The sequence below is a fragment of the Oncorhynchus nerka genome, linkage group LG18, assembly GCF_034236695.1.
Source record: "Oncorhynchus nerka isolate Pitt River linkage group LG18, Oner_Uvic_2.0, whole genome shotgun sequence".
NCBI lineage: Eukaryota > Metazoa > Chordata > Actinopteri > Salmoniformes > Salmonidae > Oncorhynchus > Oncorhynchus nerka.
Window position 1 is genome coordinate 31,705,507 of NC_088413.1, and position 16,523 is coordinate 31,722,029.

At 39.7% G+C, this 16,523-nt stretch overlaps 1 protein-coding gene across 2 annotated transcripts; it reads left to right on the forward strand.

Annotated features, from left to right (window-relative positions):
* The first annotated feature begins 6,815 nt into the window (after positions 1-6,815).
* LOC115145643 (zinc finger protein 329-like) lies at positions 6,816-14,709 on the forward strand. Of its 2 annotated transcripts, none has more exons than XM_029687161.2 (3): positions 6,816-7,254; positions 11,983-12,113; positions 12,479-14,709. In XM_029687161.2, exons 1-3 carry the CDS (start codon positions 6,999-7,001, stop codon positions 13,640-13,642), a joined length of 1,551 nt encoding a protein of 516 aa, XP_029543021.1. In that variant the 5' UTR covers positions 6,816-6,998; the 3' UTR covers positions 13,643-14,709. The 2 variants fall into 2 exon arrangements, with proteins under 2 accessions (XP_029543021.1, XP_029543022.1); XM_029687162.2 differs by having other exon boundaries at positions 11,983-12,074.
* The last annotated feature ends 1,814 nt before the right edge of the window (positions 14,710-16,523 follow it).

A 16,523-nucleotide genomic window follows, 5' to 3' on the forward strand; every position in this document is an offset into this window, starting at 1 on the left:
AGTGATGATCTAGGATCATATTTGCCTTTTAGATAATAATGAATAACACTATGTAGACAGGTCCTTGATCATCACTTCTACACTGAGACTGCAGATAAGGGACCATGCTTTTGAATGACCAAACCATTAAAGAGTGTCAAGTAATCAAATCATCTATCACTTTTTCAGTTTTAAGTCAACTACCATGTTTCAATTGTACTCCTAGCAATCCCTCATTGCCCAACTAGAAGATGCTCCATAGCAGGGTGCTCATATCAGATTTCTCGATCCAACATCCTCTCACTCTGTATCTCTTACAGTCAGTAGACATGGAGGATGGGAAGCCTGATATGCTGCTGGTAAAAGAGGAGACAATAGAAGACGGACCAGAGAGCATTGACCTGCTGAGTGGACTAAAGATGGGAGAGTAAGGTAAGGAAGAAATACATATAGCCTTCATACAGCAATAGAGCTTCAATGGGATGCCATCTTGGATTCCCAGACCGGTGAAGGCAAGGGCCCAGGGGACATAAGCAAGCAGGCCAGGACCAGAGGCGACATAGTGGAGGGGGATTGCTGTGGGATTATTTAAGATACTCTTTGAAGAGATAGGGTTTCAGATGTTTTCGGAAGATGGGCAGGGACTCTGCTGTTTCAGGGCATAAAATGAACACCTGTTAAATGCGGGTAGATTTATGTATTGACGGGTAAGAATTTCTATTGCCTGCCTTGTGAGTGGGAGGGGACTGGGAAAGGGAGATGTCAAAGGGAGGGGAAAGAAAGAGTTGGAAAGAAATTAATCGAAGGCAGATGTCGGGATGTTGAAGTCGCCCAGTACGAGCGGTGACCCATCGTCAGAAAATTAGCTTAGCAAGGTGTCAAGTTCATTGAGGAACTCAAAGGGCACCTGGTGGAGGATTTGATGACAGCAATGTTATTGTTGCACACAGGGGAGAAATCCTACACCTGCCCCCAGTGTGAGAAGAGGTTCTCCCTCCAGCACCAACTGAAGAGGCACCAGAGGGTCCACACAGAGGAGAAACCCTACAATTGCCCCTAGTGTGAGAAGAGATTATCCTACCAGCAACAGCTGAAGATGCCCCTGAAGGTCCACACGGGAGAAAGGCCGTTTGTCTGTACGCATTGCGGGAAGAGGTTCTCAGAGAGGAGCAACCTCATGATACACCAGCAGAAAATGCACACAGCCCATGAATAGTGTATAGTGTGATATGTAGTACTTGTTCCTTTTTGTACATTTTATTCTTTTGGATTTGGATGTATAGAGAACTGGATGAGGTGAACTGAGGAAATAATGAGTGTGATGAGGCAGAGTCGATATGTTGGTGAGATGGTGTCTGTAAAAATGCTTCACTAAGGAAAAGTGATAAACTTGTACTGTTCTTTGATGCTGGTGTTTTTATAATGAGGAGATGATAGTGTTTTAATGTTTACTTGGGATAAAGTAGTGAAGCTGTGTGTAACAATGTTGAAACTTTTTCAAAGTATTCTAAAATTAATTTGATCAAAGCGAGGGTACCATAATTAACAGAAAATGTGACATGTTTCCACAGTGAGAAGTTATTCTACTTGTCACATGTATTATTTTGTGCAATAAGAATAGTGTACTTCACATTATGTGAGTGTATGACCATTTTATTCAAATTAAATACAAAATTGACTCAGTGCTCACTGACTTGGTTATTTTTGTATAATTGCAGGAACTGAGGAACCCTTCTCCGTCAAACCAAAACATGATACTTAATTCTTGAATCAACACATATGGCCATTTAATAAACTCCACTTTCTCCACACATTTTATAATATTATGTTTCTGTGTGTACAGTAAAGAGTTTCTTAGAGTGCTTTCAGAAAGTATTCACAACCCTTGACCTTTTCCACATTTTGTTGTGTTCCAGCCTGAATTTAAAATGGATTACATTTCAATGTTTTTGTCACTGTCCTAAACACAATACACCACAATGTCAAAGTGGAATTATGTTTTTACACATTTTTATAAATGAATTAAAAATGAAAATATTAAATGTCTTGAATCAAGTATTCAACCCCTTTTGTTATGGCAAGCTAAATAAGTTCAGGAGTAAAAATGTGCTTAACAAGTCACATAATAAGTTGCATGGACTCACTCTGTGTGCAATAACAGTGTTAAACATGATTTTTGACTGACCGCCTCATCTCTGTACCCCCCACACAATTATTTGTAAGGTTCCTCAATTGAACAATGAATATCAAACACAGATTCAACCACAAGACCAGACCGGGGAGGTTTTCCAATACATCGCAAATGAAGGCAACTATTGATAGATGGATAAATATGTTAAAAAGCAGTATTCCTTTGAGCATGGTGAAGTTATTAATTACACTTTGGATGGTGAATCAATACACCCACTCACTTTGAAGATACAGGCGTCCTTCCTAACTCAGATTCCGGAGAGGAAGGAACCCGCTAAGGGATTTCACCATGATTCCAATGGTGACTTTAAAACAGAGTTTAATGGCTGTGATAGGAGAAAACTGAGGATGGCTCAACAACACTGTAGTTACTCCACAATACTACCTTAATTGACAGAGTGAAAAGAAGGATGCGTGTGCAGAATACAAATATTCCAAAACATGCATCCTGTTTGCAATAAGTAAGATAAGTAAAACTACTAGAAATGTGGCAAAGAAATTAACTTCATGTCCTGAATACAAAGCGTTATGTTTGGGGAAAATCCAACAACACATCACTGAGTACCACTCGTCAAGCATGGTGGTAGTTGCATCATGTTATGGGTATGCTTGTCATCGGCAAGGACTAGAGAGTTTTTTTAATAAAAATGTAATTAAAATAAACGGAAGCACAGGCAAAATCCTAGAGGAACACCTGGTTCAGTCTGCTTTCCAACAGACACTGGGAGACAAATGTACCTTTCAGCAGGACAATAACCTACAACACAAGGCCAAATATACACTGGTTGGTTACCCAAACAACATTGAATGTTCCTGAGTGGCCTAGTTACAGTTTTAACTTAAATCTATAGCAAGACTTGAAAATGGCTGTCTAGCAATGATCAACAACAACTTGACAGAGGTTGAAGAATTTGTTAACTTCTTATGGCTGCAGGGGCAGTATTGAGTAGCTTGGATGAAAAGGTGCCCAGAGTAAACTGCCTGCTCCTCAGTCCCAGTTGATAATATATGTATACACTCTGAAGTTTCTAAAACTGTTTGAATGATGTCTGTGAGTGTAACAGAACTCATATGGCAGGCAAAAACCTGAGAAGAAATCCATACAGGAAGTGGGAAATCTGAGGTTGGTCGATTTTCAACTCAGCCCCTATTGAATACACAGTGGGATATTGGTTATGTTGCACTTCCTAAGGCTTCCACTAGATGTCAACCGTCTTTAGAAACTTGTTTGAGGATTCTACTGTGAAGGGGGAGAGAATGAGAGAAGATTGAGTCAGAGGTCTGCCAGCAGTCATGCGCTGGTCACGTGCATTTCCCATGAGAGGTAGCTCGCGCTTCTTTGCTTTTCTGAAGACAAAGGAATTTTCCGGTTGGAATATTGTTGAAGTTTTATGTTAAAAACATCCTAAAGATTGATTCCATACATAGTTTGACATGTTTCTACGGACAGTAACAGAACTTTTCGACATTTCATCTGCAACTAGGGAACGCGCTTCGTGACTTTGGATTTGTTTACCAAATGCGCTAACAAAAGTAGCTATTTGGACATAAATGATGGACATTATCGAACAAATCAAACATTTAATGTGGAACCTGGATTCCTGGGAGTGCATTCTGATGAAGATCATCAAAGGTAAGTGAATATGTATAATGTTATTTCTGATTTCTGTTGACTCCAACATGGCAGATATATATATTTGTTTTCTGGGAGCCGTTCTCAGATTATTGCATGGTTTGCTTTTTCCGTAAAGCTTTTTTGAAATCTGACAGAGCGGTTGCATTAAGGAGAAGTTTATCTATATTTCCATGTCTAACACTTGTATTTTCATCAACATTTATATTGAGTATTTCTGTAAATTGATGTGGCTCTCTGCAATATCACCGAATGTTTTTGGAACTAGTGAACATAACGCGCCAATGTATACTGAGTTTAAAAAAATATAAATATGCACTTTATCGAACAAAACATACATGTATTGTGTAACATGAAGTCCTATGAGTGTCATCTGATGAAGATCACCAAAGGTTAGTGATTCATTTTATCTCTATTTGTGCTTTTTGTGACTCCTCTCTTTGGCTGAAAAAAATGGCTGAATTTTTCTGTGACTTGGCGGTGACCTAACATAATCGTTTGTGGTGCTTTCGCTGTAAAGCCTATTTGAAATTGGACACTTTGGTGGGATTAACAACAAGATTACATTTAAAATGGTATAAAATACATGTATGTTTGAGGAATTTTCATTATGAGATTTCTGTTGTTTGAATTTGGCACTCTGCACTTTCACTGGCTGTTGTCATCAATCCCTGTTAATGGGATTGCAGCCCTAAGAAGTTAAAGAATAATGTGCAAAGCTCTTAAGCTTGTTCAGACTGCAGGCCTTAACACTCAAATCAGTTTTGTTTTTCAAATCCGTTTTGGACTACTGACTGTCCAGATGATCCAACTTTCAAAACAATAATCTTTTGTTGAGTCACAGCCATCAACTAGCTAGTTGCCATAGCTGTTTAGTTTTCTAGCACATTCACTTATTTGTATGTAAACAATTAACAAGCTAGTTAGCTACCGTACCACATGTTTTTGTCAAATTGTCAGAGTAGCCAGCAAGCAACAAGATATGCTGAATAACAGTCTAAAAAAAACACTTGAGGGAAAATAATCGGATATGACTTGTCTGAACGGTCAAATGGCCAGGAATCAGATTTGTATCTGACTTCAAACCACCTACGAAAATGTGGCTTGAAATATTCGATTCCATGTGCTTTTTGACTGTTCAGAATACAGGACATATAACAGATTCTAATCGGATATGGAAATAAATTAGATTTGATTAATTTCAAACTGCCAATGTGAGCACGGCTTTAGAGACTTAGCCAGAGAGACTCACCTGTAATCGCTGGCAAAGTGATTCTAACATGTAGGGACTGAGGGATGTGAATACTTATGTAAAATGACATATCTGTATTTCATTTTCAATATATTTGAAAAAAAATCGAAAAACATGTTTTCACTTTGGTATTATGGTGTATTGTGTGTAGATGGTGAGGGAAAAATAATTTTTTTAATACATTTTGAATTAAGGCTGTAACACAACAAAATGTGGAATAAGTCAAGAGATATGAATAGTTTCTAAAGGCACTGTATGCTCTGATAATGTAACCTCTACAAAATAAATGCCTTTCTTATAATTTCACATTGTTTTTATGTCAACATATAAAAACCATGACAATTACTATAAGAAAAATACAATATTTGTATTTACACGTTCAGGTATGAGTTTTCATGGTTAAGGATGGACAGCACTTCCTACTGAACAGTTTTTTATCTACAGCTATGCCTTTGGTCTCCCATCCTGGTGTTTAACCAAGCCAAGCCCTGCTTAGCTTTGATATTTGTCACGGACTACTTGCAATGTGAATGAGAATAATTGTTGAGAGATCTCCACTTAATAATGAAATAGAATCACTGCTATCCAACCGTTCTTCTACTCCCACTCCTTCAGGTTTTCCCCTGTCTCCTCCTGCTACTCCTCGCGGCAGACTTGGCTTCATTCTTCGATAAGTGTGACATTGCGTGCTTCAATGACGTCAGTGGTATGCAAGTGCTTTGAAATGTTGTATGTCCCACGTATGTGAGACCTTAGAAGGCTTAGCTTAGCAAAGTCTCTCGTATTTGTTTTATACAATCCAAGCAAAAGCTAGTTATTACTACGGCCCAAGTGTTTTGAAATTCAAATGTCCAATGCACTGTATATCTCCCATATCTGTTATGTGTATTATTGCCATGGCTGCAGCAAACATTGCCATTTAGTAATTTACTTACTCGGCCACATACTGTTGGCTTATTTATACTGATGTACGTCACCATGTCACTGTGTTCATCAATGCAACAACGACCAAAACATGCTCAAGTCAAGTCCCTCTTAACTGTTTCCGTTATTAAAAACCCAGAGTTCACAAGCGTATCTATCATCTGTAGTATGTGATCTTTACAAACAGTTCTTGACCTTAAGCTGTTTTCAGTAAATGGCCTGAAGCCTTCAGGTCTTGTGATGACGGGGGCGAATATTAAACATGTGAACTTGGGCTTGATATTCCAGACTGACTGTTCTCTACAAATTGAATCCGTTTAGGAGGGTACTTAACTTGTCATTTGAATCAGGCTTGTGTACATCCCTGTTTTTAGAGACAGTCAACCTAGGCAGAACAAGGACATGGATGTAATCGTTCGTCCAAACAGTTGTGCAAGTAAAACGAGAGTTTCGATTGGACAAATTCAGGTATGTCCCCATTCTTTTTTCAGTCTATGTAGGTCCCTCCCCGTATCGTTCCATTTGCTTCCATTTAAGAAACGTTTTGCAACAGAAACGGCGTAATGCATATAATAAAATACAAATTAATACGGCCCAGCTGAATATTTACGTTACTAGGGTGATGTAGATGGAATAAAGTAATTACTTATATTGTACTATATTCTTGCTAACACACCGTTCTTTATAACAAGTCTGCTCTGAGTTTGAAATATACTGATCATAGGATATTTGATGTGTAATAAATAGTACCGTAACTAAAAGAACAGCACGCGTGCGTTTTTCATTTAACCACGCCCTTTAGCTATGACGCCAACCAATAAGACCCTTACACGGAAGTGAACAATTTCGTCACTTAGCGTTTTAGTTATTTAGACGTTTGTTTACACCTAGGAACTCAGAATTTTACTTATTTAACTTCCCAGTATCACATACTTACCCCAAATCGTGTTTAATTCGTGTTGGTGAAAGTGCTTGTTGATATATGTTATCTAGGTAACGCTATTTAGCTAGCTGCTAACAATGGCTGACTGTAACGATATGGGTTTTCACACTCAAATAGCCTCCGTCATGGAGGTTCTAGCGAATGCAGCCGTTGCAGAGATCTGTAAACTCGTAGACGACGACTATGCAGTGTTTCGTTTGGAAATTTCTCAAAGCCAGAAAGAAAACAGCGGATTACGGAGGAAACTACAACTACTGGAACTGAAGGTGGCACGGGAGCGTCGTCCCAGTAGTGTCAAGATCCTCGACCGATACAAAACAGGATTGGCAAGAGGTACATGTTGCAGAAGGCCGATGGTGCTGTCGCCCCGTTTTCCATGTGTTCAGATGTCTTACCAAGAATTGGGTCTTGGTCAGTTTTTGGATAGTATGGAAAAAGTGCCGTGATTACTTAACTACCTATCTTGTGCAAAGACACTATCGCATTCTAACCAGATAAGCGAGACCTTTGGATGAAGAATTAAAACAGTTAGCGCCGCTGCCTCGAAGAAACATTCATAGTTGTTGTAATCAAAACCATATTTTGGGGATGTCATAGTACGCTTACAATGTTTATAATTTAGATTGAACAGACACTAATATTATATTTGGTTGGGATCTTTGTAAAATACTTATTTCGGCAACAGCACTTGTTAGCTAGAATGTTAACGCACATTGACATAGGCTGTAGTATTTTATTTGATTTATTTAACCTTTTATTTAACTAGGCAAGGCAGCTAAGAACTAATTCTTATTTACAATGACGGCCAAACCCGGACGACGCTGGGCCAATTGTGCGCTGCCCTATGGGACTCCCAATCACGGCCGATTGTGATACAGCCTGGAATCGAACCAAGGTGTCTGTACTGACGCCTCAAGCACTGCGCCATTCGGGAACCCAGTGGCCTAAAGTTAGCCATTTTACTGGTTGAAGCTGTTAAAAAAGAAAAGAAAGTGAAATGCAGTTGATTTGTGATGAGACCAGTGGCGATTTTACCATGTAAATCTTGGTGGGGCAAAAAAAAACTAAATGTGGGATGCATGCCAGCAAAGCCATGACACCAAACAATAAATTAATTGCACTATAACGGTGACACGGTGCCCACAAACTGTTAGGGCATACATTAAGCTGTCCCAACACCTTACCACTGCTACACCTGGCTATCAGCAGAGCCTTGTCTGGCAGTGAAACAGTTCATTCAGCCTCATTTACTGCCTTAAAAAAAATGGCTGACTTGCTTAAACAAATATGGTTTCTACTGACAATTCAGATGTACAAACTATGGCATAAGGGAAGACAAGCGGATAAGAGGCCATCCGTAATTTTGATTAAGACAATGAGCAAGCATCGACGGACGTAGTCATAACTATTTGTTCAGCACTTTTGAAATGTACAGCGACAGAATTCAGAACATGGGCCGTTCTTAATGTTTTCCCTGTACACCAAGTCAGAACCGTATGATAAATAAAGGGGGCATATAAACAGACAATGAAAGCTCTTACAATATTCAATGATTACATTTCTCTAAAACAGGTTATAGGCTACATGTGCACCACGAATTTAGAACAGTGGGTGAAATTAAGAGGTGAAAATATACCAAATTATTAGGGTGAGGCACATGGAAAAAAAACACGCAGCCACTCCATTGAATAGCAGGCTAGTGGTTGCTTTGCAATGCTTGCAGTTAGCCACTGATGCACATTCAACAAGGAGTTGTATGGAAGGTGATTTCCAACTTGTCGTGCAAATCTTTGTCCAATGGCCGATGAGAAACGATACGTTTTTATCTGTAATTTCTCTTCATATGACAAGGATTAAAAAGGATTTGCCAGTAAATTGATGACTTGATTCATGATGATGACTGCTAACTAAGACTTTGAAAGTAATGTAATTGAAAGATGTTGACATCAAGTCAAAGCTACTGAACAAATAATGTGATTTGATGTAATTTTATCTGTGGCCAATGATCTTGAGCCTTCTTGGAAGGGCACTTGTAATATAACTCTATGGCAGGACCCAAAGGGCTGAAACTTTGGATGTCTACCCTTACTAAAGACTTAAACTTGCCGATGATGTAGTGTCCCCATAAGTGACAGAACACTGAGCCAATCATGGCGCAATGCTCCTATTTTCTGCTGGCTCGCCCTAACACCACAGAAAGCACTGAACTAAGCTGAAACACCTGCATTTTTGGAGCTGCCTTACTCAAGAAAACAAAGAGACCATGTTTATATGCAGCTTTATTAACTAAATTATATATATTTTTACGTTTGTTTGCAAACTGATATGTGACACATACAGTGGGGCAAAAAAGTATTTAGTCAGCCACCAATTGTGCAAGTTCTCCCACTTAAAAAGATGAGAGGCCTGTAATTTTCATCATCGGTACACTTCAACTATGACAGACAAAATGAGATTTTTCCCCCAGAAAATCCCATTGTAGGATTTCTAATGAATCCCAGATGGGATGGCGTACCGCTGCAAAATGCTGTGGTAGTCATGCTGGTTAAGTGTGCCTTGAATTCTAAATAAATCACAGACAGTGTCACCAGTAAATCACCCCATACCATATCACCACCTTCCATGCTTTATGGTGGGAAATACACATGCGGATATCATCTGTTAACCCACACCGTGTCTCACAAAGACAGCGGTTAGAACCAAAAGTCGCAAATTTGGACTCATCAGACCAAAGGACAGATTTCTACCTGTCAAATGTCCATTGCTTGTGTTTCTTGGCCTAAGCACGTGTCTTCTTTTGGTGTCCTTCAGTAGAGGTTTCTTTGCAGTAATTGTACCATTAAGGCCTGATTCACGCGGTCTCCTCTGAACAGTTGATTTTAATGTGTCTGTTACTTAAATTCTGTGAAGCATTTATTTGGGCTGCAATTTCTGAGGCTGGTAACTCTAATGAACTCATCCTCTGCAGCAGAGGTAACTCTAGATCTTCCTTTCCTGTGGCGGTCCTCATGGGAGCCAGTTTCATCATAGCGCTTGATGGTTTTTGTGACTGCACATTTTCGCATTGACTGACCTTCATGTCGTAAATTAATGATGGACTGTTGTTTCACTTTGCTTATTTGAGCTGTTCTTGCCATAATAAGGACTTGTCTTTTACCAAATAGGGCTATCTTCTGTATACCACCCCTACCTTGTCACAACACAACTGATTGGCTCAAACTCATTAAGAAGGAAAGAAATTGCACAAATTCAATCAACAAGGTACACACCTGTTAATTGAAATGCATTCCAGGTGACTACCTCATGAAGCTGGTCATCATTTAAAATGGCCAAGTTCTATTCACAACGGTATTCCGTTGGTAAGAGGCAGACATTCCGTAAATACTAGGAATAGATTGTCCACCATCTATGCGTTGTCCAGACAGAAAAGAGAAATAGGCAAAATAACATTTTGATTTAGAGCAATAAAGAAATTGAATAAATTAATTGAGCAAACCAGAAACCTTTCAACGTATAAATTTAAACATTATTTTAAAACTATTTAAATATAATGCATAGAAATGTTGTGGGACTATAGTAGATGAAGAATCAATATTTTTTTAGATTGAGTATTTGTTGGGTCTTTATGTTAGTATATTATGTATGTTTGTAATAGTGTGTTATATGTGTGAATGTTTTCGCATTATAAATTGTATTTTAATGTTTAAGGACTCTTGGAAGATTAGTCCAATTGGGGACTAAAAGATAATACAATCCAATCAAATACAACAACCGTCCGAGCCACTGCCTGTTCACCCCGCTACCATCCAGAAGGCGAGGTCAGTACAGGTGCATCAAAGCTGGGACCGAGAGACTGAAAAACAGCTTCTATCTCAAGGCCATCAGACTGTTAAACAGCCATCACTAACATTGAGTGGCTGCTGCCAACATACTGATTCAAATCTCTAGCCACTTTAATAATGAAACATTTATGTATCACTAGTCACTTTAAACAATGCCACTTTGTTTACATACCCTACATTACTCATCTCATATGTATATACTGTACTCTATACCATCTACTGCATCTTGCCTATGCCGCACGGCCATCGCTCGTCCATATTTTTATTTATTTATTTCACCTTTATTTAACCAGGTGAGAAGGGAGGTAAAGGCAAAAAAGGCCATGGTGGAAAAGTAAATACAATATAGCAAGTAAAACACTGGAATGGTAGTTTTGCAATGGAAGAATGTGCAAAGTAGAAATAAAAATAATGGGGTGCAAAGGAGTAAAATAAATAAATAAATTAAATACAGTTGGGAAAGAGGTAGTTGTTTGGGCTAAATTATAGGTGGGCTATGTACAGGTGCAGTAATCTGTAAGATGCTCTGACAGTTGGTGCTTAAAGCTAGTGAGGGAGATAAGTGTTTCCAGTTTCAGAGATTTTTGTAGTTCGTTCCAGTCATTGGCAGCAGCATATATTTATATGTACATATTCTTATTCATTCCTTTACATGTGTGTGTGTAGAAGGTAGTTGTTGTGAAATTGTTAGATTACTTGTGAGATATTACTGAACAGTTGGAACTAGTAGCACAAGCATTTCGTTACACTCGCATTATCTGCTAACCATGTGTATGTGACCAATAAAATTTGATTTGACTTTGAGGAATATAAAATATAACTTGATATGTTTAACTTTTTTTTTGTTTTGTTACTGCATGATTGCATATGTTATTTCATAGTTGATGTCTTCACTATTATTCTACAATGTAGAAAATAGTAAAAAATAAAGATAAACCCTTGAATGAGTAGGTGTGTCCAAACTTTTGACTGGTACTGTACATGCAAAACACAGGCAAATATTGTTTTTTGACTTCACACAAGGCTTAAAATCCTATTATAATCCAAAGGTAGTGTGAAATACATTTACATGTTTCTCACGAATGTATGTTTTTTTTGGTGTGTTTTCAGAGAACTCCCCCGTGTTCAGTAATCAAATTGCACGCATTGCCCTTGTAGAAAGATGTCTATACCACCGTAGTTAACCTAACAACTGCTTTTCCCCCAATCACTCTCTCAGGTGAAGGACATCTCACTGGAGGCCACAGGAGCTTTGTGAAGCCAGCGGGACACAATACATGGAATGATGACCAACCAATTACTGTTGATGAGGCGAGTGGATCCTCAACCCAGCACGTTGTCGTGATAGAGGTTCGTGGAGGGCTCTCCAACCCTGTTCCTGGAGGGCTACTGTCCTATAGGTTTTTACTCCAACCCTAATCTAGTGCACCTGATTCTAATAATTAGCTGGTTGATAAACTGAATCAGGTTACTTACAACTGGGGTTGAAGTGAAAACCAACAGAAGGGTATCTCTCCAGGGACATGGTTGGAGAGCCATGGCTTAGTGTAATAGTGTTGCATTACAAATTACAGTTACTTTGTAAGTCAAATGTGGCCCATTTATTTCGGAAAGGCACCCTTCAGCCATTCACATGTACATTAGCCATAAAGGAGCTTGTGAGACTTATCCAATTCTACTCTTGTACCAGTAATAACCTCCCCTCTTCTTGTCAGCCTGCAGATGCAGGTCCTGGGTTCAAGCTAGAGAGGTCTGAAGGGGACGAGGACCCACGGCACAGCAGAAACATCCAGACTGGAGTCGAGGACCCTACCACTGACGCAGTGCAGCCCAGGACCCGACGCAGCATCACGGAGGTCAGTGGAACGCTGAACGCCGTCCTCAAGTCAAAGACAGACACCAAGACGTTAACTGTAACACACAGTCTCTTACACACAGGACCTGACCAAATATCAGATCCAGGTCTGGGGAGACTGGGCTGTCCTCCTGCTCCCGGCTCAGACTATTTACCGGTATTTCACCAGAGCCAGAGGCCTGTTCATTCCCATGGTGATGGTGACATGTTAGACACTGGTGGTGATGATCCTGCTTGTTCTTACACTACAGAGAAGGACCCTGGCAACATGCCCCTGGGTTTAGAAACACAGACTGATCTGTCTATAGGGGACTGGAATCAGTACAGTAGTAGTGTATACTCTGAAGGGTACTTAGATAAGAAAGGGGAGGGGCTTGTCATAAATGAAGTGACTGTGAAATTGGAGGGCGACGTTCCTTCCACATGGAATGCAGATAATCACCTAGGAGAAGGACACTCGCAGGGCAGAGATTTTTTAGACTACAGGGAAAGCTTAGAGACAAATCCAAATGTTGCGACCCACTCCCCTTTACACACGCTCAGAGATCGAGACCCTGTGTCCATGTCGGTGGGATCTTCAGATTCACACGGCCATGTCTTTGTCGATCAGGTATTGAACTCAAACAACAGGGCTAGAGCCCAGGCTCGGGGAGGGGTAGCAACATCAGGCAATAGTAAAGAGAAACGGTTCTTCTGCATGTTCTGTAACAAAGGCTTCAGCTGCCCCCAGAAGGTGGAGATCCACCAGAGGGTCCACACAGGGGAGAAACCATTCAGCTGTACCCAGTGCCACATGCGCTTCACCGAGGCTGGCACCCTGAAGCGGCACCAGAGGGTCCACACAGGGGAGAAACCTTACAGCTGCCCCCAGTGCGAGAAGAGGTTCTCCCGCCAGGACAAACTGAAGAGGCACCTGAAGGTCCACACGGGAGAGAGGCCTTTCGCCTGTACGCACTGCGGGAAGAGGTTCTCAGAGAGGAGTTACCTCAGAATACATCAGGAGAAAACCCATTCCACTCTATAACATAGAAAGTAACCATTCCATTCGATAGCTTCTGACGTTTAGATGAAAGCCTGCATTAAAGGTAGACTTTCAATTTCTGCAACAACTAAGAGCATTGGAAGTGCAAGGCCACGACATTGTGGAATATACACTGAGTGTATAAAACATTAGAAACACCTGCTCTTTTCATGACATAGACTGAACATGATCCCTTATTGATGTCACCTGTTAAATTCACTTCAATCAGTGTAGATGAAGGGAAGGAGACGGGTTAAAGAAGGATTGTTAAGTCTTGAGACATGTATTGTGTATGTGTGCCATTCAGAGGCACCAGCTTGTCAAGAATTGCAACGCTCAACAGTTTCCTGTGGGTTTTAAGTATGGTCAACCACCGAAATGGCATCCAGCCAACTTGACACAACTGTGGGAAACCTTCGAGTCAGTCTGGGCCAGCATCCCTGTTGATCGCTTTCAACACCTTATAGAGTCCATGCCCCAACGAATTGAGGCTGTTCTGAGGGCCAAAGGAGGTGCAACTCCATATTAGGAAGGTAAAGTCAAATTGTATTTATCACATGCACCGTATACAACAGGTAGACCTTACAGTGAAATGCTTATTCACAAGCCCTTAACCAACAATGCAGTTTTAAGAAAAAATAAGTGTTAAGCAGTAAAATAACAGTAGCGAGGCTATATACAGGAGGTACCGGTACAGAGTCAGGAGTCTTGTGACTTGGGGGTAGAAGCTGGTAAGAAGCCTTTTGGACCTGGAATTGGTGCTCCGGTACCGCTTGCCGTGCGTTAGCAGAGAGAACAGAAGGTGTTCCTAATGTTTTGTACACTCACTGTATAAGACATGTATATGCCTAAAAAGTATTTAACGTATTGTTTGAACTGTGTAGGCTATATGATGTTCACAACTGCATCTTTCATTACTTCCATTGAACTACTTAATTTTTTCCCAAAATATTATTTTAATGTGAAAATGAATGAAGTTCATGCAGCTCTGTAGTTGAGATGTGTGTGGTTTTCATATTGTGTATTAACTTGTTTGTTTAATAAACACAAAATTGTACTTTTTTGTCTAAGACACTTGTTGAGATTCTCTTTCGTATACATCACATCTGATCTCACCCTATTCTGCATAAACCCAACAGCCCTTTATAACCAATATACACTTAATATACACATCAATATACACATCCATACACTAACAAACACCTACTATACACGTCAAAATAGTTTAATCATGTTTGTCTAACTTTTATTTTATTTTTGTTTTTGGCTTTAATATTGCAGATAGATTGAAGCTTACATCAATGTAATTGTCTGTATAATTTCCAATCCCCCATATTTTTGGGCAAATATATATATATATATATATATATATATATATATATATTTAAAAAATATTTTCCTTTATTATTCCCTGCTAACCCTACCACCCCTAATTGGTGGAAAACTAATAAACAATAACACATACGTGTCACGAGTCCGACCGAGGGTGTTTCCCCTTCCCGGGCTGGTGGCGCTCGGCGGTCGTCGTCACCGGCCTATTAGCTGCCACTGATTGTTTTTCCTCCCCCTCCTTGTATGTTTAGTGGTAGCACCTGTTCTTGTTTAATTAGTTTGTCTTTATTAGACAGCTGGCCCGCCTGTTGTTGTGCGGGATTATTTTTCATTGTAAACTTTCGGCTCTGTTGTAGGAGGTACGTGCTTAGTTGTGATTTTCTCCATTGTACTTTTTCCCCTGTGTTTGGGAGACATTACTTTTGTGAGTACCCTGTGTTGCGTTGGTGCTAGTAAAGACGCACAGCATTGAACTCTGTCTCCTGCATTTGACTCCACACCCACGACACCCGGAGCATTACAATACGCTTCTACTTCCAGCTTATACATAATATATACATTTTACAGACACAATCTATTTTTACAATAGTTATATTTAGTTTGTTTTTAGTCCTGGCCTTTCTCTATTCCTGATGTCCATCCAGTTTGATTTCTATCTGTGCTATTTCACAAAAGTTCTCAACCTATATACATTTTACAGACCCCGTATGTTTTACATTTGTTGTCTTGTTATTAGTTCCACCCTTCAGCTCCATTCAACCCCTCCCACTTTTCAGACATTCCTGGACCTGTGACCAAAAACGGGCTTCATATGGACAGTACCAAAATAAATTATCTAATGACTGCTTCCTCGCAGCAAAATCTGCAGAGCTGGGAAGGCTGTATTCCCCATATAAAATTATATTGGTTGCAATCATTTTGTATAATTTAAATTCAAAATTTGAATACGGCGTCGTTTTGCATGTCAATTCATAAACCATGTGCCATGGAATCGGTACATCGAAAATCTCTCCCCAAATCGTTTGCCATTTATATGGCACAGCTGTCAATTTTTTGGTCCTTAAATGAAACTGGTATATATTTTTATATATCACAATTTTATTTAACCAATTTTGGTATTTAATGCAGGGCCGGCAGATAAGTTCCTTACTTTTTCTCTCTTCCATTGTTTGTCTGACTTTTAACTTATCATTGCTGCCTTATTTTTTACCCACATATTTATGTCATTCTGTATCTACAGTATAGGACTCAAACGTTGTGGGGATAGATAACACGCATACATACTTGCGTACATAAGCAAGTTTCTCTTGCTCAAAATACGTATCATCCAATTAAAACCATTGATGTACTTGCACGCAACAGAACGCTGAATTGTAGCTGAAGTGCGTTCAGTTCGCTTGAACGTTGCGGAACGGTTTGTACTGAACGACACGTTTCCCAAAAACATTATTGTACGTTCTTTAAGTTAACAGACTTTGGTGGGTGTGGCTTGAAGCAATGAGTGACTTATTTAAAGGGCAGTGGCCATGCTGATGGGGTTCCCCAACCCTTC

What these genes read in the sequence shown, in the direction of transcription:
- LOC115145643 (XM_029687161.2), top strand. Translation starts at nt 6,999, where the DNA reads ATGGCTGACTGTAACGATATGGGTTTTCACACTCAAATAGCCTCCGTC. An exon ending in CAAAACAGGATTGGCAAGAG is followed by an intron (nt 7,255 to 11,982) that starts GTACATGTTGCA and finishes TCACTCTCTCAG; the next exon opens with GTGAAGGACATCTCACTGGA. An exon ending in AGCACGTTGTCGTGATAGAG is followed by an intron (nt 12,114 to 12,478) that starts GTTCGTGGAGGG and finishes TCTTCTTGTCAG; the next exon opens with CCTGCAGATGCAGGTCCTGG.